Here is a 27,282-nt window from a genome sequence, read left to right as displayed (position 1 = left end):
ATGCTAGAAGAAGCGCTTTTTTCCCCGAAAGGGCACTATATCAGTCATCCACATCAACAGCCATAACCCAATCAAAGGGTTCTTCCAAATCGGCAACGACAAAGCAGATGCCGCTGCAAAAGGGTTGTGGACACTAAGAGATGCCCGCCAATTACATGAGTCCCTCCACATCGGAGCTAAAGCGATAGCAAAGAGATGTGGGGTTTTGGCCACTGACGCGAAACATATAGTAGCTACATGCCCCCACTGTCAAAAAGCACCATTGTGGTCTAGTGGAGTCAACCCCAGAGGTCTTAAAGCCTCTGAGGTGTGGCAGACAGATTTTATGCTCTGTCAATTACTAAAACCTCGAGCATGGCTAGCAGTAACTGTAGACACATATAGCGGGGTGATTGTAGCTACACAACACCTTAAGACCAACGCTAAAGCAACCATCCAACATTGGTTGACAACCATGGCGTGGGTTGGTGTCCCTAATCAGATCAAAACGGACAATGGTCCGAATTTTGTGTCTAAAGCAGTCCAGGCATTTGCTCCGAAATGGGGTATTACTCTAATACACGGCATCCCATGTAACAGCACAGGACAAGCCATAGTCGAACGGGCAAATCAAACTCTGAAATCTAAATTAGAGGTATTAGCAAAACCAGAAGGTTTTACCAACACCATTCCCTCAGGGGACCAGGCACGCTTACTACGGACTGCCCTATTAGCACTAAACCAGTTCCCCAGGGGAGACGAGGTGAATAGCCCTGCCCAGAAGCACTGGGCCACTCGAGCGCTAGAAGAAGGCCCGTCGCTCATGATCAGAAATGAGCTAGGAGGGTGGGAACAAGGGTGGAAATTAGTTCTGACAGGGCGAGGGTATGCTGCGGTCAGAAAAGACAACAGAATTAAGTGGTGTCCACTTAAGTCTATCAAAGCAGACCTTCAGAATAAAACTAATGAAAACTGTGAGTTTTTGTTTGCAGGACCAGATCATCGGACACCCCCGTATCCCGTACAACTGTCCGACAACCGTCCTGACTAAACTTGGGAATCCTGCACCACCCAGATTCGGATAACGACCAAATAGCCTCCAAAAAGGGGGAATGCGATGTCTTTGTATGAACTTGATTCTAGGACTTGTCATCGCAGGAAAGACAGAATCAGATTATAATCACCATCAGCCATTCAAGTGGGTCCTACGGGACCCCATAAGCAGTCGAGTGATAAAGGAGAATATAACAGCGGGTACCCCGACTTTTATGTTTACAGTCAATGATTTATTTCCCGGACTGGGAAAATATAGATCTAAAGTGCCATGGGGGACGTATTGGTGCCCCAGTTCAAACTCAGGAAAAAGCTCTTGTAACTATCCAGGATATTATTTTTGTGGATATTGGGGATGTGAGACCATTGTAACGAGTGATAGATGGAAACCAGAAAGAGAGGACGAATTTCTGTGCGTAATGTGGGGGCCAGATAGGTGTGACCCTCCAAAATTTGGGCCTAGTGGCTATTATCTTCAATCGTCAATCAAAAAAAGTATCTGTACACATTTAAATTTGAGAATTCAAAACCCAGCTGACATGGGCTGGGCAGTGGGGAGAATGTGGTCAGTATTTATACACTCCGACAATACAGACCCGGGGGTAGTGATACAAATTATCAGGATTGTGCTACAAGCACCCCAAGCAATTGGCCCTAACCCGGTTCTTAACCCACAGACACCTATATATAAGACTGAAAACAATATTAAAGATGCGACCCCCGACAACACCGAAGCTCCGAATACCTTAGAATTTGACCTGCCTCCTCTATGGAGGCTGATGAATGTAACATATCAGATACTGAACTCTACTAATCCCGCCATGACAACAAACTGTTGGCTTTGTTATGACATAAGGCCCCCTCTTTATGAGGCAGTAGGTATACCCTATGAACCGGAACTCGTTAGTTGGCCCAACCCCATACATTGTGTGTGGAGCTCCGAGGACAACCCAGGAGTCACGATGAAACATGTATCAGGGCGGGGTAGGTGTGTCGGCGAAATACCCCTTGAAAAAAGGCCTCTGTGTTTGAACGAGTCCACATCAGAAGAGCTATCGAAAGCTGATTGGCTAGTTCCTGTCAAAAACACCAAATGGATATGTTCAAAATCCGGAATTACCCCGTGTGTATCTCTTAAACTGCTCAAAGGAAACCATGAATTTTGTATACAGGTAAGGATTATTCTGAGAATCGTATACCATCCTGAGGAACACGTATATACTCATCAAACCCTTCCAGCTTCGCATCATATCCAAAAGCGAGAACCCATCACCGCTCTGACTACAGCTACCTTGCTAGCCATAGGGGCCGCAGGGGCAGGAACAGGTATAGCCTCGTTAGTCGAACAGAACCAGAAGTTCCAGTCCCTCAGAATTGCAGTGGATGAGGATCTGGCTCGCATTGAACAATCGATCAGCGCTTTGGAAAAGTCACTGAGGTCGTTGTCCGAAGTAGTTTTACAAAATCGTAGAGGATTGGATGTCATGTTTTTACAACAAGGCGGGTTATGTGCGGCATCAGGAGAAGAATGTTGTGTGTACGCAGATCACACTGGGGTTGTCAGAGATACAAAGGCCAAACTTAGAGAAAGGCTAGCAAAAAGAAAGAGAGACAGGGAAACCCAACAAGGGTGGCTTGAATCGTGGTTTGCCCGTTCACCGTGGTCAAGCACCCTGATATCTACCTTGGCAGGGCCGATTGCAGTGATCATCATGGCACTGATCTTTGGACCCTGTATACTGAATAAGCTCGTGTCATTTGTCAAGAGCCACCTAGAGAAAGTCGACGTTATGCTGGTAGAATGCCATCAACTGCTTTAACTTTTAAGTCCCACTTGGTATTACCCTTAGCTACCTCTAGCTTACCCTAATTCATACCTTGGTATTATCAATTACCCCTTACCTTCCACCTGACCACTGTGCCTTATGTTTTTTAATCAAGTTGATACAATATTCTTTTAATATTTTTACAAACCATAGAATATAAATTAAATTAAGATTTTGATTGTTATATTTTAGCTGATTCAATTATCCATAGGGAGGGGGGAAATGTAGGTAGTTAGGGCTTGGCGGTCGGAAGGTGTCGCGCTGTACGGAAATATAGAGCCCCTCTCTGGATAGCCAATAGCGTTTAGCTTATGACGTAAACAGACGGAAGGGATGTTGTAAACCCAAGCTCTATAATGCCGCGCCACTTATCAATAAACACCATTTTGCTATCCACCACATTGGTGTCTGCGTGCTGATGGACCGAGCGGCCTGGGGTTGGCCGCCGTGCCGTTCCTGAACCAGGTCACCGCGCGCCTGCGAAGGCAACAGGGGAATTGAGAGGATGTTAAAAGCCTTGAAAGGGCAAGTTCTAAATGTACCATGACTGCGGAAAAAAAAAGCAGAGTGAAGAAGCATGAGTTATGCCTGAAGAAGTATCTTCACGTACCCCCAAAGACCTTTCCCAGGGCTGACAAAGCCCGGGGGATTACTGGCAAATAGACTTTTTCCAAGTTACTGCAGAAAAACGGGTATTAGTATCTTTTAATCATGACAGATGCTTTTTCAGGCTGGCTGGAAGCTTTCCCTTGCCGCACCAATAAGAAGTATCATAAGTGTAAGTTCAGAGATAATACTGAGATTTGGGGTACCCATAGGACTTTCTTTGGGTGTTGGGGTCCACACTTGGTAGTAGAAGCCGTTCAACTTTTAGCTAAATAGAAGGAGTAAAATGGGATCTCCACACTCCATGGAGACCTCAATCAAGCGGGAAAGTAGAGAGAATGAAGCTAAGCCTGAAAGGACAGATGAGTAAAATTTGCCAAGAACCTCAGAGAGAGCAGTCAGATGCTTTTCCCTCAGCATTGCTACAGATACAGGATCCAGCGTAAACGGAAGGAGAGAGTTATTCCTTTGGAAAGGATACATGGTAAACCTTGCCAGGTGACAGAAATGGGAGTGAATCCCCAAAATAATAGAAGGGAAATATGGCTTAAAAGAGTATGTTCAGTCTCTAGGAAAGGTCCTGTCCTCTCTCCAGAGGTACGTCACTGTGAGCGCAGATCTGTCCCTGGACGTGCCTGTACATCACTACCAACCCGGAGATTGCGTGTATCTTAGAACATGGATGGATGAACCGTTGAGGAGAAGTGAAAGGACCTTTCCAGATTTTTCTCAGCACCTACGCTGCTGTCAGGCCTGAAGGAGTCACTCCATGGACGTGCCATAGCAGGGTTTAACCAGCCACATCACCAGAATGGACTGTCAAGCAACAAAAAAACCTTTATGCTTGAAACTACCTCCAGAATCATGAAGTTCTAGGTTCAGGATCTTGCATTATTGCCAGACAGCATATAAGTGAATGACTGAAATGCGACCCCAGATAAGACTGGGCTGTCTACAGGGAAGCTGGAGTCTGCTACTTGCCTCTCCTTTGTAGATATATGTTGAAACATGTTTTACAGATGTATAGAATTTGGCCTGTGATGTGGTATGCTAAATCCTCAGCTTGGGTGGGATCAGGAGGAGTCATGGACATGGAATACTCATTTGAAAATTGTTGAAGAATCGATGAATGTTTTTAAGGAGAGTGATTGTTGGGTAGGTACCCATTTCCCTGAATGTCCTCATGCAGGAATGCCTGTAGCTGGTATCCCCATCCCATGTGGGACTAGTGGGAGTAACTTGTGGCTAAGACCAAAATACACTCATTGGAACGAGACTGACCTCCAGACCTGGGCAATACTGAATCCACACTCAGTGTGAAGTGTGTTACTAAAATGAAGCCAAGACACACCAAAATGGAACTCTGCTCTTTGTGGGGCCCTACCCACATTGTGATTGCTCAATGCATTTCATGAAGCTGTCAGAACTAACCAGCAGTAGGTACTGGAATGTTCCACGGGGCACTGGGTGGTGCTGGATATGTGCCAGTGCAGCACAAAAAGCGTTACCACCAAGATGGTCGGGTAGATGTACACGGGGTGGGATTTTTCCTGATATGACTGACTGAGACACTGGACAACAGTCGGTGGTGAACAACTTACCTGCGGAGATACCGGCAGAATCAACCACCCCTTACAGAGAGACCCACTGGGTTTCACTCTTCTGCTGGGTGGTTTATTCCTTGGTGAGGGGATGCTGAACTGGGGAAGGCAGTGATAAAGAGATCCACAGGAGTGGAAGTGATGGCCAAGGACACTGCAGGTGCCATAAACTGCACTCTGTACGGCAGAGACAATGGCCGTACGCAAGGGGACAACCCTTGGGTTCTCTTGGTGACTTCCAGCCTTGCCCGTGCCCTTTGCCTTCCATCTCACGCTGTCCTACGCTGTCCCACGGCTGCTGCTTTTCCCCGGCAGGCTGCAGGCACCCATCTGGCTTCCCCACCTTGCTCTCACCCTGCCCTTGCCACACATGCACTCATGTCTGCCCACCCTCACACGCTGTTCCTGCAAACACACAGACATGGACTGATCTCAGACTCCTTCTGGACGACGTCTCCCACCACAGCACAAGCCCTTGAGTGACATTTCCTCCTCCTGACCTCCAGTCTCCACTTTCCCAGCTGCACTGGGTGGCAGTGCTTCTCCCTCCTGCTCTTCCCTACCTCCAAGGAAAGCTCCACCACCTGGGAAACCACCCTTCAGGCGGGCATCCCGACCGGTCACCCTCCTGGAGGCCTTTCCCCTGACCATGCCACAGCCTCACCGCGCTCTTCCAAGGCTGCGAGCCTTTCAGCTTCTCGCATAGACACAAGCAAGCGGTGTGCCTGCTGCTGTGCTGCCATGTTCTCAGGCAGCAGCGACGTGACAAGCAAGAAAGAAGCCCCTCGGTGGAGTGAGCCCAGGTCCTTAGGCAGAGGGGATCTCACAGCCCCTGTGCCACCCAGGGCCCTTCTGCTGGCCCTCCCGAGACACTGGCAGATGGAGCTTAACAGCACGTGTCCCAGCCATGAGTCAGGGGCTGCCCTACGCGCTGTTTCAGGCAGAGGTGACCTCACCGCCCCTTTCCCAGGCACATTGCTGCTGTTGGGCTGTCCCCTCCGCAGGCAGAACTGGCCTCACTGCCCCCGTCACAGCCATTGGCTTCCTGCTGGAATGTGAGTCCCTGAGACACAACTGACCATGAGATACCGTCCTCAGCCGTCACCCTCGCCGTGGCCCAGCACCCCAGCAGATGAAGGGAAGCTTCTCTCAGCCAGTTTATCTCATGGATTTCCTACCTACCGTTTGGGTGGAGGAACATTACTCAGGGGAACTGCTCTGTTTCTACTGGACCCTGTTTTGTCTCTGCTTCTGCGCCTCTGTTTTCCCTTCTTCCCCCTGCTATCCCATCCCAACTGAGCTCTCCAGGGAAGTGAGTCAATGAGTCCTAGAATATCTCAGATTGGGAGAGGCCCCTGTAAAGGCCCTTGTCCAGCTGTCCTGCTCAGGGCAGGGTGAACTGGATGGCATCTCTCAAGGGCTCTGCCCACATTGGCATCATCCACAGAAGGGTCTGAAAGCCACTTTGTCAGCTTGTACTGGGAGACAATAAAGACATTCAACACAGTTGACCCAGCTGCTTGCACTGGAAGATGTCACTAGTCAGTGGCCACCAGGAGGACTTGACCACTGGTGACATTTGGTCTTGAGCCCCTGTGGCGCATGATGCACTGACTGGGAGCGGATTGAAGGCACGAAGACACTTTAAGACACCTCAAAAACACTTTATTAAAATCAAGCAAGCCTTTTATACCTTTGCAGGGGGCTGACGTGTCAGCCTGTAACTGTGCTCAGCAACTTTCAACTCTGGGCTCTTTTTTTATTACAGACACAGCAGCTCAGCAACTCCCTTTATCTACAAGGCCACAAGCTCTGCAGACCACTCCCTATCTTCAAGGTTCTCCTCTTGCTCCCATGGCTTCCTTCCAACAAGCATAACTGTGTCTCTCTCCCAAGGTCGGGTTTCGCTCCCTGACGCCGTTGAGCGAGCTCGAGACATAGCCACAAGCCGCCAGCCAACTTCCCACCCACAGTGTCCTCCATTTCTTCACTCCAGAAGTCACCCATCTGCCTATACAGAAAGTGCAGGAGAAAAAGTCAAACCCCTTGCAAAGGTGCAGGCACAAACCATCCCCTTCTTGCCTCAATACGTATGGGTGCAGCAATCCCTTTGATGTCCCACAACTACCTGGAACTGGCTGCAGGAGTATTTCCACCGTCATTTCCCCAGACACTACGGTGAGGATGACCAGCCTGTATTTCTCCCAATTGTCCTTCTTGCTTTTCCTGAACAAAGGCTGGATGTCTGCCTTTTGCCAGGACCCCAGAACCTCCCTGATTGATCGGACACATTTGAGGGCACCATCCAGAAAGGGTGCCGTGATCAGACAGAGGCACTTGCAATGAGCCTGCCCAAGGCGGGTGAGATGAATCTCCCTGGGACAGTGGCCTTTGTTCCTGCAGTCACACACAGGAACGGCCGTGCCCTGGGAGGTGTCCCCACCTCAGCTGGCCTCACGCACTGCTGGCGTGGTTGAACCCCAGCCTCACGCACACAGGGGTGCTCAGAGGCACGAGCCCGTCCCTGGCACGTGCGGAGGCAGAGCACTGCAGCGGGCACAGTGACTGCCTGGCCTCCTGCTGCCCCTGCCAGAGGCTGGCAGCACCTCAGCCCGGGGGTGTCGCGCCCTGCTCGGCACCTCGCGGAGATGGCCCTCGTCATGAGCAATGGGCACGGGGACCTCGGTTCAAGGAAGCACGTTGCAGTGCTGCATTCAGGTGGTCTCCACAAACGCATAACATTTGATGGGGGCCAGAACCGTCACAGAGTGCCCGTTGCCTGCCCCTGCCTGCGCTCACAGGACTGCCACGCAGCACGGCGGTCACCAAGCTGCCAGAGCACTCAGGCCTTACACCAAGGCAGGGGGTCAGAAGGGGAGTGTGGAAGTGGAAGGAGGACAGCACTGGAGAGCCAAGGGGTGGTGTTCCCTGGTACTGCTGCCATGCCAGGAACCTTTTCCCCTCTGTCTGTGGACACAGGAACTGTCCCTGCAGCTCCAGAAAGGTCTTGGAAGGAAGACTACCAGGAAAAACATAGTGGTTTAATGGCCTTATGGCTTTGTTAGATGAAGAGAGAGCAGGGCACCTTCAGAAAAGAAAATCACAGAAGGAATTAGAATTGGGACGACACCTTTATCAGAAATGAAATACCATGAGCAACTACAACAAATTCAGAAGACAGTCTGGGTCTGTGATGAATTACATTATAAACGCTATTCATCATTTTATTCCTTCAGAAGAACATCCAGCTATCAGTTTGCACATTGCACCCTTGAGCTCCTGGTTCCTCATGCTGTAGATGAGGGGGTTCACTGCTGGAGGCACCACCGAGTACAGAACTGCCACCACCAGGTCCAGCGATGGGGAGGAGATGGAGGGGGGCTTCAGGTGGGCAAACATGGCAGTGCTGAGAAAGAGGGAGACCACGGCCAGGTGAGGGAGGCACGTGGAAAAGGCTTTGTACCGTCCCTGCTCAGAGGGGACCCTCAGCACAGCCCTGAAGATCTGCATGTAAGACAGAACAATGAAAACAAAACACCCATAAGCTACTAAGACACTACCCACAAGAAGCCCCACTTCCCTGAGGTAGGTGTGTGAGCAGGAGAGCTTGAGGATCTGTGGGATTTCACAGAAGACCTGTCCCAGGGCATTGCCTTGGCAGAGCGGCAGTGACAGTGTATTGGCCGTGTGCAGCGCAGCACAGAGAAACCCACTGGCCCAGGCAGCTGCTGCCATGTGGACACAAGCTCTGCTGCCCAGCAGGGTCCCGTAGTGCAGGGGCTGGCAGATGGCCACAAAGCGGTTATAGGCCATGACGGTGAGGAGAGAACACTCTGCTGAAAGGAAAAAGACAATCAGGAAGAGCTGTGCAGCACATCCTGAGTAGGAGATGTCCCTGGTGTCCCAGAGGGAGTTGGCCATGGCTTTGGGGACAATAGTGGAGATGGAGCCCAGGTCGAGGAGGGAGAGGTTGAGGAGGAAGAAGTACATGGGGGTGTACAGGTGCTGATCGCACACTACGGTGGTGATGATGAGTCCGTTGGCCATGAGGGCAGCCAGGTAGATGCCCAGGGAGAGCCAGAAGTGCAAGAGCTGCAGCTCCCGCGTGTCTGCCAATGCCAGGAGGAGGAAGTGGGTGATGGAGCTGCTGTTGGACATCTGCTGCCTCTGGGCATATGGTCCTGTCACAGGAGAAAAAGACAGTGATAATTTAGGGGAGACTTCTGCAAGCAAAATCAAAGCCATTTCCCACAGACCACCCCCCCGTCACACACAGACATCCCTCTCTTTTCTCGGAGACCTTCCTGCAGCTGTGTGGCTGCAGCCCTGCTTGGTGCTGGCCGTGTGGGCGATGAAGAGCAGGGCATCTGCCCACGGGCTCTTGACCAGCCAGCCCCACTCTGCAGCAGTGGGTGGGGGCAGGGACCAGTCCTGGTGTTTAACTTTGCCCTGTGCAACCAGTGCCAACGCAGAAGGGCTGCTCAGCATCTGCAGCGCCAGTGCTAAGGAACGGGAAGGGTGAAGGCATTTTAAGGGAGTTTTAGTTTTTTTCCACAGCTCCCCGCCATCTCTCCTGTTGCGTATTCTCGGATGTCAGAAAAGCAGAGCATTTTTGCTGCCCTCAGGTGGAACAGAGTGAGGTCTGTGAGGCAAGAGGATTGCCTGTGGGTGAGTGCCCAGTGAGGGGAGGTGGTCTGTCCTGCTGATTCCCAGTTTCTATGGGCTTGCGCCTTCCTGAGATGAATGGTGGCCACACTCCCATGTTACCCTGAAATACCACAAGGCACTGCTGAGAACAGACTGACCCACCACAGACCAGTAAAGGTTGTAGGCTTTCATCAGAAGTCAGCATCCCACCCACAGCAAAGGATACACAGCTCAATTCACCCTCCCCAACAGCGTTTTCTCCATCACAGAAACTCTACGCCTCTACATGGGGCTTTCAGATCACTAATGGGTGCGAGGGGACAGGTTTCCATTCTGGAGGGCAACGCACTGCTTGGAAGGGAACTTCAAGGAGGTAGCCAAGTGCCCTAACAAGAGCATCAGATTGAGGGAGAACCAGCCCATTGCCCAGCCCCACACAAGGCATTGCCCACAGCCCCACAGGTGAGAGGAAAGCTGGGACACTTGTTCCCATGGACACCCCTGCAGGAGAGGACCCCCAAGGTCAGAGTGTGACTCTGCAGCTGAAACACCCATCCCCAGAGAGCCTGACAGCAAGAGCTAGAGAATAAAACTAACCCCAAAAGGCAGAGAAAGAAGTAAAATTGCAGTGATGGTCTAGGTAAGAGTGTCCAGGGCGAGCGTGTCGGGCACTGAGGGCAGCGTTGCCCTTGCCCAGCTCTGCTCGCCACCTCCCACACACCAACATTGCCGGGCAGCTGCTCTCAGCCCCTGTGCTCTGCAGAGGGACCGGGGCACGTGGCTGCAGAGCTGCACCGCGGCTCTGCTGGAGCTCTGGCTGCAGAGGGGGGGGCTCACACCTCGGGACCCCCAGCCCTGAGGGCAGAGGCTTTGCTGGGGGGAGAGCAGCCAGGGGGATGCCTCAGAGAAAGGGGTCTGCACTGCACATGGTCAGAGAGAGCTTTCTGATTCTGCTTTCAACAACAATTCTGTCTGAAGTTTCCTACCAGTCCTTGCAATATCCTGGATGTCAGGAGATTTTCCTTGTGGGAGGTATCTCCCTGTGCCAGGTCTTTCCCTGTCAGCACTCACAGACCACATCTCTGCCTCTGTGCACTGGCCCCGCACAAACGTGCCTCTCTGCAGGGCACTGGCTGGGCGCAGGGTCCTGTCCGCAGGGGGAAAAGGGCAGCTCAGAACGACCCTGATGGCTCCAGCAAAGGTGCTGCTGCTGCTGTTCATAGGCGGAGGAGTGGCTGAGGGCACTTCAGGAGGCTCCTGGCAGACCTCCTCATCACTCAGAGTTACAGCTGGCAGTCTCAGGGACATCTTCAAACTCGACATCTCCATTAACATTTCTGCCTTCCCTCTCCTGCCCCCAACAACAGAAAGCTGAAAACACAGATTGAGGAGAGCCCTGGATTTATCATAGCAATCCCTGCGCTGACCTTCGATACGAGAAGTCTCATCCAGACACATTCTGAGGGTAACCTATCCTTGTAAGCAGCGCTCAGCCATGCAGCACACTCTCAACAGCAGAGAGATCCTTCCCTCTCGGGGCTCAGTCCATATGCCCCCAGAGCTGTGGGGAGCCCCCCGGCAGGCTGAGAGCTGCCCCTGGCAGGTGGCAGAGCCCCTGCCCCAGCACACAGCCCCCGCGGCTGCAGGGACCCTGCTGGCAAGGACAGCCCTGGGCACCCCTGCCTGCACAGCCACCTTCACAGCCCTGCAGCCGGCCCTGGCACAAGGCAGCCCACATGCCCTGGCCCTCCCACGCTGCAGCAGGGAAGCCCTGCTCTGCAGCACACTGGCCTCCTCCACAGCAAAAGGCTCCCACACGGTCCCACAGGCTGGGGGGGCCCCAGCTGCTGCAGACCCGGCTAGCAACTGCAGAGGCATTGCCCTGCAGCCACACACTTTCCGGCTCAAGGGCTCTGCAGATTTCTCCAGCAGGGAGCTCTCAGCAGCCTCCCACCAAGGTCTGCTTTTGAGCTCTCCCTGCCTCCCTCCTCTGCCCCTCTGGGCTCCCTCCAGCTGTCCCTGGGGCTGCAGGGGAACCTGATGGGCAGCAGCATGAGGCAATCCCTCATGGGCCTTGCCTCACCTGGGGGGACACACTTATTTCCAGCACTGGCAATTCCCTTACTAGAAAAAGTTTTCTGCATGAGCATCAACCCATTACTAGACAGGACAGCAGGAAGACTGCAGCAAAGGATCCAAGTACTCCTAAAGGAGCGTGTGTGTACGTGTGTGTCTGGTGGTTCTTCAGGCAGGGCGGGGAGGATGTCCTCAGTGCTTCAGTAAGCCCTGCAGAGCCCATTTCAGCACTTCATTGCACAGTCCGAGGGCTCAAGACTCAGCTCTCCTTTGCCCAGGCCACGTCTCTGCTCTGAAGCAAAGCCTTTGCACCCACGGGCTCGGGGACACTTGGTACCGGGTTGCCTTATGGCCAGGCAGAGCTGGGCTGGTGCCACAGCTGGGGGGCTTCAGCCCAGATGTGCAGCAGTGCCCTCAGCCAGGGGCCCACGCAGAGGCAGCTGGAGCCCGTCCTGTTGCAGACAGAGCTGTGACACTGAGGGAACCAAGTGCCAGGGCAGGTGGCAGAGCTCAGCACAGTTGCTCGGCAAGGACAGCAGCCTCCAACAGGTCCAACATAGAAAATGGAGTTTATGCTTGTGGGGCACTTCCAGGGCACCCAAAGGAGCGTTCCCTCCTTCTGCACAGGCCACAGCCTGCCAGTGTGTGACCTGGGGCCTGCACTCTGCTGCTCTCCTGCCTCACTCCCCCTGGGAGATGAGACTCCACCGTTTCTTTGCTCCTAGAACCAAGGTGGACACGAATGATGCAGGGTTTCAGATCCAGGGGAGCATCACAGCTGCTGGCCCATCTGGCAGCTGTGCTAGAATGCCGATGCAAAGAACCTGCAGACACCTAAAGGAGCATTGTCACTGTGCTGCCCTGTGACTGTCGGCGGGTGGTTACTTGACCACTGGCTTGCAGGATCCCACCAAGCCTCTATCTCGCTGCTCCCCTCCTTCTTCACTCCCCTTGATGTCTATAGGGTTGTTCTCTCACATAGTTCTCACTCCTCTCTCGTTGTGTTTGGTCCTTTCTGCCATAGGGGATCACAGAGGTGCCACTAGAATTGCTTATTGGCTCAGGTTTGGGCAGGGGCTGGTCCATTTTGGAGTCAAATGAAAGTGGCTGTTATGGCCACGGAGTCAGCTCTTGGTCTCTCCTCACCTCTGCCAGCCCTACAAACACCTCCAAACCACTCCCAAACCCCTGCCATGTCAACCCACAGGATCTCTAAATTCCCCAAGAAGATGTGAGGTTATTGATCCTAAGGCTTCCTCACGCTGCTTAAATAAGACTTTTCCCCTTCCTCACCCTGATTTAGGTTATTTCAGAGCAGAGTTACCCTGAACCACACCTGTGTCACCTGGGCCAAGCTCAGACATGTAACAACAAAAATAACAATGGGTACCAAGTGTCCAAGGTCACACGCCAGCAAAATGTTTGGTTGCAGCGCATGCTGGGGTGGTGGGCAGAGGTCACTGTGAAGGTGAAATGAGATGTCCCTAAGGAGAGCAATCCATGCTGTCCCTGGGACCAGAGACATGCAGGGCTGGACTGTGCAGTGCTGCAGGAGAAGGCATTGCTGCCAGTGATGCCTCTGCAGCCCCAGAGGACATGTGGTTCTGGTGAACCTCATACCCAGAAAGGACAAGGTGCTTTTGATTGTGTCCTTGGCCATGGACATCCCGTGATGCAGGGACACTTTGAAAATCATTGGTCTGTTTCTCTATTGCCTCAGCACAGCGATGACTTTCAACAGTGCTGGCTAACTGGGGAGGCCCAAGAAGGCTGAATGTTAGTCAAGTGGTGCCCACCTACAAGAAGGGTAGGAGGGAGGATCGGGATAACTACAGGCCTGTCAACCTGATCTTAGTGCCAGGGAAGGTTGTGGAGCTGATCATCCTGAGCGCCATCGCACAGGAGCCGCAGGAAAACCAGGAGGTCAGGACCAGCCTGCATGGGTTTATGAAAGGCAGGTCCTGCCTGATGAACCTGATCTCCTGCTGGGACACGGTGACCTGCCCAGTGGATGAAGGAAAGGCTGTGGATGCTGTCTACCCAGTGCTGCTGTGGAAGTACCCTGAGGGTGAGGGTTGACAGATGGTTGAGCATGAGCCATCAGTGTGCCCGGGTGGCCAAGAAGGCCAATATCATCCTGTCTGGTATCAGAAAGAGCGTGGCCAGCAGGACCAGGGCAGTGACGGACCCCCTGCACTCGGCACTGCTGAAGCCACACCTTGAACACTGTGTTTCCATTTTGGGCCCCTCACTTTAATAGAAACGCCGAGGATCATGTCCAAGAAGGGCAACAAAGGTGGTGAAGGGTTTGGAGGCCTGGTCTGTTGAAGAGTGTCTGAAAAGACGGTTTTCTTTGGAAAAGAGGTTTTACTCTGGAGAAGAGGAGACTCAGGAGGGACCTTACTGCTCTCTAGAGTTACCTGAAAGGAGGTTGTAGATGAGTGGGGGTAGGTCTCTTCTGCCACATAACAAGTGACAGAACAAGAGGAAATAGCCTCTAGTTATACCAGGAGAGGTTTAGATTGCATATGAGGAAAAACATCTTCACTCACTGCAAGGATGGTCAAGCATTGGAACAGGCTGCCCAGGGAGCTGGTGGAATCACCAGCCCTGGAGATGTTTCAGAAATACATGGACACAGTGCTTCGGGACATGATTCAGTGATGGAATTGGCTGCCCTGAGGTAATGGTTGAATTTGATGGCCTTTAAGGTCTTTTCCAACCTAAATAATTCTCTGTTCTTATGCTTCTGTGATTTATTGCAAGCCTACCGAGACACGTTGCTGAGAAAGCTGGTCCAGCTCACCCTGCTTCAGTTGGTGGGCTGGATACAATGATCTCCAGAGGTCAGTCCAACCTGGGAAACAAAGCCATACAGCTATAAGAGCATATATAAAAAATGTCAAGACAACTACGGAAGTTCATGTGAAGAATATTTCTCCACACAAATGGCTTGTGGGAAATGCATTTGAGAAATCTGAACGAAACAAGGCTGCTTTTCTGTGGCCAGGTCATGGGTTAGAATGAGGGTGACGGAGGGGTGTGTTATGAGGAGGACAGCTGATTCTCAGGAACTCCTCATGCAGGAGGACGTGCCTGACTGTGAAGGGGCCTGTGAGGTCAGTCCTGTCTCTGGAGGTGATAGGCCAGCAACAGGAACATGGCTGGGAAAGTCCTTCTGCCAAGCTACAGCACAGGACCTCTCCAGGAAAAGGGCTGGGGTACAGGCTGTCATGTCCATTTTGCCTGTGGACATGACAGGACAGCAGCAGGCATGTGGCTTGGTCACGTCTCTGGGAGAAGCTGAAAGGCCAGCAGCAGCCATGTGGTTTAGAAGACCATGTGGAGGTGACTTCACTTTTTTGAGGGGAAAGACCACCAAAAATAGCTATTGAGTTAGGTTTGGAGGGTAGTTCCTGAGGTGGTAAAGTTTTCCTGCGTAGTGGGAAAAAAGAGGATAGAGGAAAAGATTTCACAGAGTGTAATGTTGCAAAGGGAGAGTGGCTATCGGGAGAAAGAACTGTCACTGCAAGGGTCCTGCTGCGGTGCGAGGGCTCAGCCAGAGGGAGCCTGGATCAGCCCATGGTTTGTGTTTCAAGGAACAGCCGGTGAGAGTGGAGGTACCTCAGCAAAGGTATGGCAATGTTGGGGAGAGAGCAAGGCAGGGCAGCGAGATGGGGCCTACAGCCTGCAGGGAAACAGGGGCAGGGCTCCAACCATGCAGGACAGCCTATGGTGGGGATGGCAGAGGGCACTGGCAAGGCTGGAAGGCACCAAGACGACCCAGGTCTGTGTCCCCTTGGCTGTGGCAGCTGTCTCTGCCTCTGAGGGCCATGACAAGACATGATGTCCTCACAGCACGGGGGCATCGTTGCCTCCTTGCAGCCCCGTGGGGAAGCTGGAAGTTGCTGTGCCATTGCTGTCCTTCACTGGGCATTGGATGCCCACCTTCCATGGTCCCCAGGAAGAGCCCTGAGCCCTGTGTGAGGGACAGCACCGACCTCCCCACAGGCTGCAGGTCACGGCTTGGCCTTTCTGCTTCATCAAGCAAGCCAAGGCTTTGCTCAGCAGCAGAGCTGCCTGCACAGCGCCTTTGCCTTCCTGAACTCACAGCCTCCAAGGATGGGCTCTAACAAGGCCATGGGGAGGCCTTCTCAGCCATGGCCCTCAGTGGGGCCCATTAACACTTCCAGGGGCTGTGGGCTTTGCTCCTGACTTGGTGTTCTTGAGAGGTTTCTTCAGTCTCCTCTGAACACCTGAAGTCCACAGCACCACAGACACCCTGGGCTCATGACGAGACAGAAAGCCCTTTTGAGCCCTGTCTCTTCCATCAGGGACATCTGGTCTTCAAGGCTTGAACACATAATAAGTTTCAGAAGTATAGTTAAAGAGGAAGGCAGGTAATGACCACTATGGAGAAGTGATAGAAGACTTTTCCAATTGCAACTGATGCAGCATGCCTCCTGAGGAGTTGCGCAGAGGTGGGAGAAGCAGTCCTTGGAGCTAAACACTGCGTGGACAGCCTCACTTCTCACCTCCCCAGCCCCACTGTTTGCGGCGAATGAAGAGATGGGACGCAGCTATGATGCAAACAAGTTGTCCATTTATTAGCGATTTTCTTACAATTATATACGTTTCTACCTTCTACATATTACACACTGATTGGTTAAATCTTAAGCGTAAAAAACACTGATTGGCTGATATTTAAGGCACACCGGTAGAACAATAGGAACTGATTAGTTTACCTTGACATTTCAACAATTTCTATTCCAAAATTAGGGGGTTTCTTTCTACGTGGCTTTCTTGATTAACATGTTACATATCGGCGCTGTCCATTCCCTTATCTGTCTACTTGTTTCTCTGTCCATCTGGTTGCCTCCTCAGCTGTAACGGCTCAGGGGTCTGCAGTTAGCTTGTTCCTTGGTTCCCAGGGCTTGTGCCCTACAAGTTCTAGCAAGTCTCTATTCATCAGGCTATCAGTACTTGCACTCTTGTCCTTGAGGCCTTGTCCTACATCTCCCCCTTCCTGTTGCACAAAAAGAACCCCTGAAATGGAACGAGTTATTAATTTTTGTAAGCATTGTAAAAGACAAGGTATAAGTAATAAAACAAACAAAAAAGCATCTAAAGCATATATAATCATCTTCACTAAACTTCTTAACCATCCTGAAATGCCCCAACCACTGAACAGTTTATCTAACCAGTCCCAAGTATCACTTCGTTGAAGATGAGAAACTCCATCCTTCAGTCTTTGGATGCTAGCATGAATTGATTCCGAATGATCTGAAAGGTTCATGCAACACATCCCTTCAAATTCTTCACAACCATGACCTTGTGCCAGAAGCAAAAAATCTATTGCAGCTCTATTTTGTAATGTCGCATGGCGAACACTATCAACAGCTAATAAAAGACCAGACAATGCACTGCTTGTGGCATTAGTTTGTTTGGCAAGCCAACAGCCAAGCTTATCTAATGTTGCTAGAGCCTTTCCTGCAGCAGCTCCAGGCAACGGAAGAGATGCAATAAAGCGTTGGCCAAAGGACCAAAATTGCATGTTATCATCACAATCGGAGGCAAATGCATGAACGCCACGCTTTGTCCTTCGAGAGTAGCGATGTTGTAAAATCATAGATGTGTTAGGAGTCGGGACGGAAAGTCACCCTAAGCTACACGGGCCTTCTTTTATATGAGAAGGAATGACAGGCCATGCTTGATCACCACAAATAAAAAACACTCCAGCAGGTAGTGAGAGCGGAGCATTGCTGGATTTAGACAAGTTGTTAGCAGTGTAATTACACCAGATACTTGCATTTCTAAAACCAGGATGAATAGGGGAAACGTCCCATGCCCTAGATTGATTCTTTCCCGTGTAGTTAAATTTTATGCAAAAATCCATTTTTACTGAACCAAGGAGTTCAATTCCCTGCGGTTCCAGAGTAGCCAGTGGGAGATGGGGTATCCATACATCCCAATTGTCTGTCACATTTTTTGATACGTTTTTGGGTGGAAAAAGACTTTGAAGGTTTTTAGGTATAGGCCATTCATCTAATGGTAAGCCCACAAGACATGTGGAAAAAGCTGATCCGGAGTGGCCATAGCAAGACACAGAGTATCCTGTCCAGTCAAGTTCGCCAACGTGACCCAAACGTTTACCTTTGCTAGAAAAGGGGGATAAGAGCTACCTTCAATAGGCCAAGGTCCAGGTATGAACATCATTATCCATATTACTGACAATGCTTCTTTCTCTTTTTCTTTTTCCATTGTCGTTTTGCAACCAGCCATTCTTCTGGTCGTACTGTCCACGACCGAGGCACTGCAATTGATTGTCCACACTCTAATCCTACAATAATGTTCTTGTTAATAATATAAATTCTGCTTGCTAATACAATATATTGTAACAACAACCGTGCGATAGCCCATACTTCTAGCAAAAACTAAGTTTGGCAAAATCTCAGAACCTAACCCTATAACTCCCTCTAATTCCAAAAGAGGTTTTCCCATAAAACGTTCGGCCTACTGTATATGATTAAACCTTAATATTTGATTATTACACTCAGAACACATCCAATGACCCCATTTGTCCCTTAGTCTTACAACTCGCCAGCGATCGTGATCACAGAGTTCACAATGAATCTTGATCCACGGTCGACAAGATGGTCCATGTTCATAGCAACATAACTGTAGAAATCGAGGCACTGTCCAATCTGGTTCATGAGAGTGTCGTTGAAAGTTGATGCAATGGAAGATAATATCTGCTAGTGGTGCCGTCAGTGCGTTGGGGATCTGGTCTGGTCCAAACGTATTACCTTTGTTAAGTGGTTTGATCCAGGGCAATATTGTGCGTTCCAAGCACTGTAAAAAGCGAAATCTAGATGCTATATCCTGAATTTGGTTACCTGACATTAATACAAAACAGAAATCATCACGCAGTTTTTATTTCATTCTGTAGGGTCGGTGTCGGTATCAGTTGTCTGTGGTAAAGGTTCACGGAAAGGTCGTACATTCTTTGCTGGGATCCATCTGGGTCCTTTTTCTGTGGAGACACAAGCATAACCTTTTCCCCATGTAACAAGAGGATATGGTCCCATAATTTTACCTGTTTCTGGATCTTGAACCAATATCGGGGCTTTAACCCGTGCCTCGAAGGAGGTATTTGCAGTAAAATGTCGAACAATCGGTGGGTTGTTATCTATTAAAGAACAATTTAAAAAACTGAAAACATACAATGCTTTCTGTAACCGTTCCTCCGGAATAGCCGTTCCCATTCCCTTTCCCCCTTTTTGTTGTGGTAATAGACGTTTTAGAGGCTGATGAGACCGTTCAATGAGAGATTGACCGGTGGGGGAATGAGGAATGCCAGGAATGTGAGTTATACCCCATAGGGCAAAAAAGGTTTTTTATAGTTGTTGAAACATAAGCTGGACCATTATCTGTCTGTATCTTTGAGAGAATACCCAAAGTAGCAAAAGCACGCATTAAATGTCTATGAATATCTCGTGCCTTTTCTCCTGTGTGACAAGAGGCAAACAAGGCACCTGAAAATGTACCAATGGAAGAGTGGATATATTTAAGGTTACCAAATTCAGAATCATGTGTGCCATCTGTTTGCCATAATTGTAGGCTTTGTAATCCTCTAGGGTTAACTCCTGCAGCAATTGATGGGAAAGAATGTTTTTGACAATCAGGACAGACAGCAAGAATATTTGACGCTTGTTGAGAAGGAAGGTCAAACTGTCGTTTAAGAGCTCCAGCATTTTGATGGAAAAAAAAGTGACTCAGTTTAGCTTGTGCAATGCGGTCTGGCAATACTTGAACTGGTAACGTCAATAGATCAGCTCGTCGATTGCCTTCTGCAAGAAAACCAGGTAGTGAGGTGTGAGACCTAATATGCATAACAAAATAAGGCGCAGATCGAGAGTCCAAAAGGAAAATAAGTTCCTGTAACAGGGTAAAAAGTTGTGAATGTGAAACACTCCGCAGCACAGAAGCTTCGGCTCGTGTAACAAGACCTGCATCATAAGCTGACTCAGTAACAAGGTTGAGCGGTACGTTCCATTTTCGGAAAACACGAACAACTGCATTCAGTTCTACTATTTGAGGTGAACCGGAGACTGTCTCTATGTCTGAGTCCCATCGTCTCCGTTGATCATCCCACCATAGCAGAACAGATTTATGTGATTTGCCTGATCCATCTGTAAAGACAGTAAGTGCCTGTAAAGGTTGTTTGCTTCTTTTGGGTTTTAACATCAGACAAAAGTCAATGTTAAACAGTTTGTGTGAAGGTGGATGGGAAGATATTTGACCCGTTTAGTCGGCAAGTGCCATAACAAAGGTGTCTGATTGCTGATAAAGCCATTGTAAGTATACTGTTGTAATTGGTAGACAAATGCAGACAAAATCCTTCCCTGATAAGGTTGACAGGCGTGATCTAGCTTTAACAATCAGAGAGGCAAACATTTCATGTTGTGTCCAAATAGTTTTTGTAGACTGGTTAGGTAAAAAGATCCATTCAATAATTAACAAGGGGTCTGAGTTCTGAAGGTCCCATTGAAATATCAGGGCATGAGGCTGTCGAGCAGGGTTTAAAATAATCAAGTAAAAAGGTAGTTCAGGGGCCCATCGGTGGGCCTGTCGAGAAGCGATAGCTGAGGCAACCTTTTGTAAAGATGTATCTGCTTCAGAGTTAAGATTACGTGGAGAACAAAGATTGGTGTCCCCTTATAGTAGTTCAAACAGAGGACCCAAGTCTGTATTAGAAATTCCCAATTGTGGTCGAACCCAATTTATTGTTCCCAGTAATTTCTGTGCATCATGCAGGTTTCTTACATTGGTATTGATCTGCAATGGTTGAGGAACAATAGTTTGTGCTCTTATTTGCCAGCCCAGATATTTCCAAGGGGGAAACTTCTGGACCTTTTCTGGTGCTATAGAGAGACCTGCCGAATCCATGGCATCTGTGACAAGGGCTACAGCTTTCTCCATGACTTTGTGATGTTGTGCTGCCACTAAAAGGTCATCCATATAATGATACAATAACACAGTAGGCATAGCATTTCGGACCGGTGCCCCCTATCCCAGCCAGTGTCTGAGAGACATTAGTCAGTGGCCATTGCGGAGGCCATTTGGCTTGAGAAATTACCGTGACATCAGCTCCAGTGTCAATGATCCCATTTAGTGCTATTTGTTGGTCATTGTAAATAAGGGTACACTGACACATAGGCCGCTGTGGAGAAATGGATTGTACCCACAAAATGTGAGGTAACCCTGTGGATCCAAAACCTCCTCTCCTCTGAGGAGGATGATCAGTGATAAGAGAGCTTACCCTTGCCGGAATCAGAATCAATTGCGCTATTCGACTGCCCTGAGGTATCGTACAAAGTGGAAATAGAGTCCATGCCATGATTTTGATTTCGTCCACACTGTCAGAGTCAATAACACCCGGTAAAACAAAGAGACCAGACAATGTTGTGGAAGATCTACCAATTAACAGAGCTTGTGTATCGGGGGGTAATGATCCTTTGACATTTCTTGATAATAAATGAACCGAGGAATCGAGCAGTGTTACTGTGTGTGAGGTTGCCAGGTCCAATCCGGCGCTGCCTGAGGTTGCTGGACAGGGACTTGAGGTGTCGGTGCTTCTCTCCGAGGTTGTTGAAATGTCAGCTGTGGCACTTGTGTCTGCGTGCGTCGCTGCCCCGCGCTCCGCGGTCAGTTTCCCTGTATCGGTTGTCCCTGGAAGTCATACTTAGATCGACATTGATTAGCATAATGACGCCCTTTCCGACATTTCGGACAAACTCCAGGACCAGGAGGTTGTTGTCTATTCCCTGCAGCCCGAGCAAGACAATTTCTCTTTAGATGACCAGGCTTACCACAACCATAGCAATTCCCCACACCACGCATCGCTGCAAAAGCAGCAGCCATAGCTTCAAACCTGTGGTCAACCGTACCGATTCGGTTACATGCTTCCACCATTTCCACCAGAGTGGGGTTCGGGTTGGGAAGAGACTTCAATAGCCTTTTACAATCAACATGAGCATTTTCAACAGCTAGTTTTGTTATCAATATATCCCGAGCTTCCGCATTATCTACTTGACGTTCCAAAGCTTGTTTTAGTCTATCAATCAACTGCATATAAGGTTCTCGAGACTCCTGAGTGATGTTAGAAAAGCTTTTTGTGGCTTTTGTACGTCAGGAACCTGGAAAAAAGCCTTTCTCGCCTCTTCTCTAATTGCCTCGAGAGCCGCACGGGGGCAGTGTTGAGCCTGCGCTACCGGATCAGCACGTGCACCGGTGCCCGTAAGATGCTCTATTGTTAGTGCTGCATTGAGGGCTTGCAGTCCCCCTCTCCAGTGCGACTCCCATAACGTGTACTGAGTCGGGGTTAGTAGCAATCGTGCTAAAGATTTCAAATCATGAGGAGTCATGACATAAGTATCAAACACAGAAGATAACAGACTTATAAAATACGGAGAAGAAATACCATGTTCCGTAACCGTGCGGCGCAGTTCTTTAACAACCGAAAAAGAAAGAGCCTCCCATCGTGCTCCGCCTGCCCGACCCTGAGAATACAAGACCGGAGCAACTATAGTTTTAGCCATTTCTAAATCCCCCTCCTTTAAGGCTTGTTTCTTTATTTTTGCCCACACATCACGCAGATCAGGAGGGTATAAATCAGGTTCTTGTTCAGGGTCTACCGGTCCCGGGTCAAAGGGCTCGTCTTCTGGCGGATACTCCACTGCATTGACACCCAGGGGTTTAGAGCACTGTGATTTAGAGGCTGATAAGGACAGGTCTATAGGAGCTTGCGACTCCTCCGCCTCTCCTTCCTCTGCCTTTTCTTTTTGTGCTTTCAGAGTCTCAAAAATAACTCTCCACGAGAGAGAAGACGGTGGGACTCAGTATTGCCCTTTGTCGCAGAATCCCACAATTTCACCCCTGTATCGTCCCAAAGTTCCCGCGTGAGAATTGCAGTTGCAGTCACTGCAGGCATATTTACTTGCACCCACTGAAGCATTGCTTTAAGGTCATGCCCAGAAATACTTTTCTTATGTTTGTTAAGGAGACCTTTCATAAGCTCATAGACGCTTCTTTCTGGGGATGAAACCTGATTCCCCATGACGGATTTCCCACAGCTCACCTCTCAACTCCGGAGGGATTTATGGCCGGCCAGCTCCCGCTTCCTTTCAGCAGATCATTCACAGTTCTGTGGGATTCGCTGCATGTCGCTCAGTTAGGCGATTCGAGAGCCCCTCCACATCAGATCCTTCACCGGATCACGTCAGGGTCACCAATTTGCGGCGAATGAAGAGACGGGACGCGGCTTGATGCAAGCAAGTTGTCGGTTTATTTTCTTACAATTATATACGTTTCTACCTTCTACATGTTACATGCTGATTGGTTAAATCTTAAGCGTAAAAACCACTGATTGGCTGATATTTAAGGCACACTGGTAGAACAATAGGAACTGATTAGTTTACTTTGACATAGCAACAATTGCTATTCCAAAACTGGGGGGTTTCTTTCTACGCTGCTTTCTTGATTAACAAAGTTACATATCGGTGCCATCCGTTCCCTTATCTGGGTACTTGTTTCTCTGTCCGTCTGGTTGCCTCCTCAACTGTAACGGCTCAGGGGTCTGCAGTTAGCTTGTTCCTTGGTTCCCAGGGCTTGTGCCCTACAAGTTCTAGCAAGTCTCTATTCATCAGACTATCAGTACTTGGACTCTTGTCCTTGAGGCCTTGTCCTACACTGTAACACTAACTTCCACACTGACAGCACCATGGTATCTTCCTTAAATCAGTCCCCATGCTGTCCCTGGTGGCTCACCTTTCTGGTGTCACGGTCTCCCGGGATCTTGTAGCCGCCCCGCTGCGCTATTCCGCTTCACCAGGCTCCATCTCCCCAGCAACCCACTGGTCACAATCTCAGGATCTGCTCCTGACGCCCCTTACCGGGGTCATGTCGTCACAGTCTCAGGGTCTCCTTAGGATACCCCTTCCTGGGTCCCATCAGCACGTTGGTGTCACCACTTGTGGTGATGCAAGTCAAAACAGACTCCAAAATGTGCAGTGGCTGGAAGAACACTGGCAAATTATGAGCAATCCAGACCAACTAACTTGGTTGTAATAACAGGCCGCAGCTCTAACAAGCTGCAGGTGTTGTGAAGGACATGTGCAAGGCCAAGGGAGACAAAGAAACTGCATTCGCAGAGAGGTAAGAGACTTGGACAGAAAGATGAGAGAAAGCAGGATGCCTGCACAAGGGGGGAGCAGCGTGTGGGCGCCACTCCGGGACCAATCAAATGGAGTGTGATGCCGCATGGACAACAGCTAAGTGACATGAAAGACGCCAGAAAAGACTGATGTAACCAAGCGATTAAACAAGGTGCTGTTGACATTGAATTATTTGTCCCTGACAAAAGGAAGAGAAGGGCCCCCGCTGTTATACATCCTCAGGCTATTCAGGGAAGTCAAACACAGGCCATTCCTGGGTTACAGGTTCATTCTAAGAACATGACTACAGGCAACTGGGAAGGACCCAGTCCAGTGTTGTTCATCGGAAGAGGATATTTTTGTGTTTCCACAGATAAAGGACCTCTATGCGTCCCTAGCAGATTTGTCCGCCCTGCATGTCAACTCCAGAGGAACGGAGAAAATATAGGTGACAGCTTTATCTCCAACCAGTCTTTAACAAACTCTGTGCAGAACTTGGGCCAATCCCATCCTACCATAGAAGACGTGCTGTTGACAGCAGCGAGAAGACAATCATTTGGGTCACGAGCTTGTAATGCTGTTTTGACAAAAACTTGCAATACGAAGAATGCTGTTTTTGGAAACTATAGGGAACGAGCAGCAATAATATTAAGTTGTGGTAACTTGACAGAATTTTGTTATAGGTTGTAGCCGCTTGCGAAAAGATGATGCTTTATACTTAGGTTGTCAAAAGAGCTTTGCTAATATTACTTTTGAAAATACTTGTAGGGAATTTTTGAACCTTAAGCCAAATCAACATTTTCCAGCAATATGGATGCCAGAAAGTATTGACAGCAGAATAGAAGCTCTCTCTTGGTGGGCCTTGACAAAAAACGTACCTGTTGTTTTAGCTACAAAGAAAAGACAAGCTCTTGGCTTGTGGTGCTTGTTTTGTCAGTTGGGAAGAAGATTGCGAGATAATGAAATTGTTTGATCTGCTTGTAGGGCTGATAGGAATCATCAGCATGCCCTCACAAGGAACAGCATGGGTTCCTGTCCAACCACAAATGAACATGTGGGTTACCTGGGCCAACAAGACAGGGCAAGATCCATTTTGCTTATCGTTAGCTACCCCATCTGGCCCATTTCGTACCTGTTTGATTGGGGTCCCTTTAAACCATATGAAGGAGTTTGGGCACTGGACAACAGGTAAAATATACTCCGACTACCTCGACCAAGCAGCAAATGACTTTTGCACCATCAACAGTGGATCTGTGCAAGCCGATTGGTGCAAATCACTTGGTATTCCAAGGCACCCCTCGGGGGCTCAAGCGTTCCAAATTGCACAGGGCCTGAATGTTACCGGCATGGAACCTCAGGAGCTTGACATCTTAGGATCTATGCCGGGAAACTACTGTTTGTTTTGGGGGTTTTACAAGCAAGACATGGACTCAGGTAATTTTAGGATCCACAAACCAAGAAATTACAATACTTGGATTGCCCCTGGGTCCCCCTGGCATTCTAACACCACCGGTTACCGTAACGGTTGGACTTGGCCTGTTTCATGGTCTGGGGAGACAAATGAAAAAGCAAAGATGTTGCCTCGGGGAGTATTCCTCGTTTGCCGAGATGGTGCCTGGCCCGCCGTACCTGCAAGGGCACAGGGAGGACCATGCTACTTTGGCAAACTAACATTATTTGCCCCTAGTATCCATCAAATGCTTAACATAAGTAACAAGTTTAAACGCATCAGACGTAGTGTATACCAATTGGGACCTGAACGTACAGATGATGTTGAGTTGTGGGAACGTCCATCTGTCATTTTAGCATCACTCTTTACACCACAAGTTGCTTCTGCCAAGGCTCTCACTCAGTTGAGACAGTTGGCTTGTTGGAGAGAGAACAAATTAACATTACCTCCAGAGTATTAGATGACGCACCACTGATGTCGACAGTATACGACATGCTTTAAGACAAAATCGAGCTGCCATTGGTTTTCTGTTATTAGCACAAGGACACGGCTGTGAGGATTTTGAGGGAATGTGCTCTATGAATCTTGCTGATCATTCTGAGTCCATTCAGAAAAAGCTTTCCCAACTGCAAGATAATATGAAGAAACACAGCGTTACTGAAAATACTTGTGACGAGTGGCTTAATTAAGGGATGGGGAATCACTGGCTGGTAGAAAACCTCATTGATGGAAGGGATGAAATTTTTGTTGTTATCTTTGCTGTGCTTGTTATCTTTTGTTGTATTTTCTCCTGTATGAAGAAAGATTTGGAATCAATTGTTGATAGAGCCTAGGTTGTCCAATAAGAAAAAGGGGGATGTGAAGGGGAATTGTTGCCAGAACGAGGGCATACTGTACCCTTGCAGGAGTTGGACAACCCTGGCCTGCAGATTACAAAGTTACTTTGAAGATCCTGTACTGTCCTTGAATAGGCAGAATAAAGAATAACGAGCATTGTACAAGAAGAAGGCCGGATGCCAAGCAAGATATGAAAACCGCTAGGTTAGCACATCCTTATTAGGCGCTTGCAGCATGACAACCAATCAACAGGTAACAGGAATACGTAACCGACAACCAATGACTGTCAGGCAGCTGCCGCGTGAACAGTGTATTAGAAGTATAAATATGAAAAAGTTGCTACATAAAGTAGGACGACATGTAGCCACATTGGTGCGATTGTCATTACTTGGCTGACTTTCCAATTGGGACCGTCTTCAGCCCACACTGCCCCAGTATGTCCCAGTGGCCTCCAGGTGGGGTGTGAGCCCTTCCCCACTGCTCTCCCAGCATGACCATCCAGCTGGTGTTTTACCCATCTCATTCTGTACGCACCCAGAGTGTCATGGCCTCACATGGGCAGAAGAACGCTGATGAAAACCATGACAACAGTTTTGCTGAAGCCGAGGGAAATGACATCCACTGTGGAGCTCCTCACGCACAACTGCAGGCTGTCAGGTTGGCGAGGCAGGATTTACCCTTGGAAAATCCACCTGGACAGTTACCCGCTCAGGTGCCAGAAATGTCACCCAAGAGGACTCTAACTGGTGGCACACCCCTCACCATGGGGGTTTGTGCAGCCTGTGGTTCACCGAGCTGCAGTTATGGACTCCTTCCAAGACAGTTGCAACACTGACTTGTCCTTTCTCACAAGTGACCTCTGCCAATTCAAGGAGCTTTCAAAAGCGATACTTCAAGGAAATATTGATTTTATACCAGAACTTCACCATTATTATTACGGTTATACCACACCCTTATTTTCTCTCATCTTTAACATATTTGCACCTGGGCAG

The 27,282-nt window shown here is 49.4% G+C and overlaps 2 protein-coding genes across 2 annotated transcripts in view; one reads left to right on the top strand and one right to left on the bottom strand.

Annotated features, from left to right (window-relative positions):
• The window catches only part of LOC308057202 (olfactory receptor 14A16-like), a gene marked incomplete at its 5' end in the record, with an annotated part of 209,659 nt that overhangs the window by 167,855 nt on the left and 14,522 nt on the right, over positions 1-27,282 (top strand). The window lies entirely within an intron of this gene.
• LOC308057222 (olfactory receptor 14C36-like) lies at positions 7,834-9,464 on the bottom strand. Its single transcript, XM_080411342.1, has one exon. The coding sequence runs from the start codon at positions 9,308-9,310 to the stop codon at positions 8,285-8,287; it is 1,026 nt and encodes a 341-aa protein (XP_080267468.1). The 5' UTR covers positions 9,311-9,464; the 3' UTR covers positions 7,834-8,284.

This window comes from Falco punctatus (genome assembly GCF_963210335.1).
Source record: "Falco punctatus genome assembly, contig: scaffold_40, whole genome shotgun sequence".
NCBI lineage: Eukaryota > Metazoa > Chordata > Aves > Falconiformes > Falconidae > Falco > Falco punctatus.
Note: the sequence above shows the minus strand (reverse complement) of the source record. Positions and strands in the feature narration are given on the sequence as shown.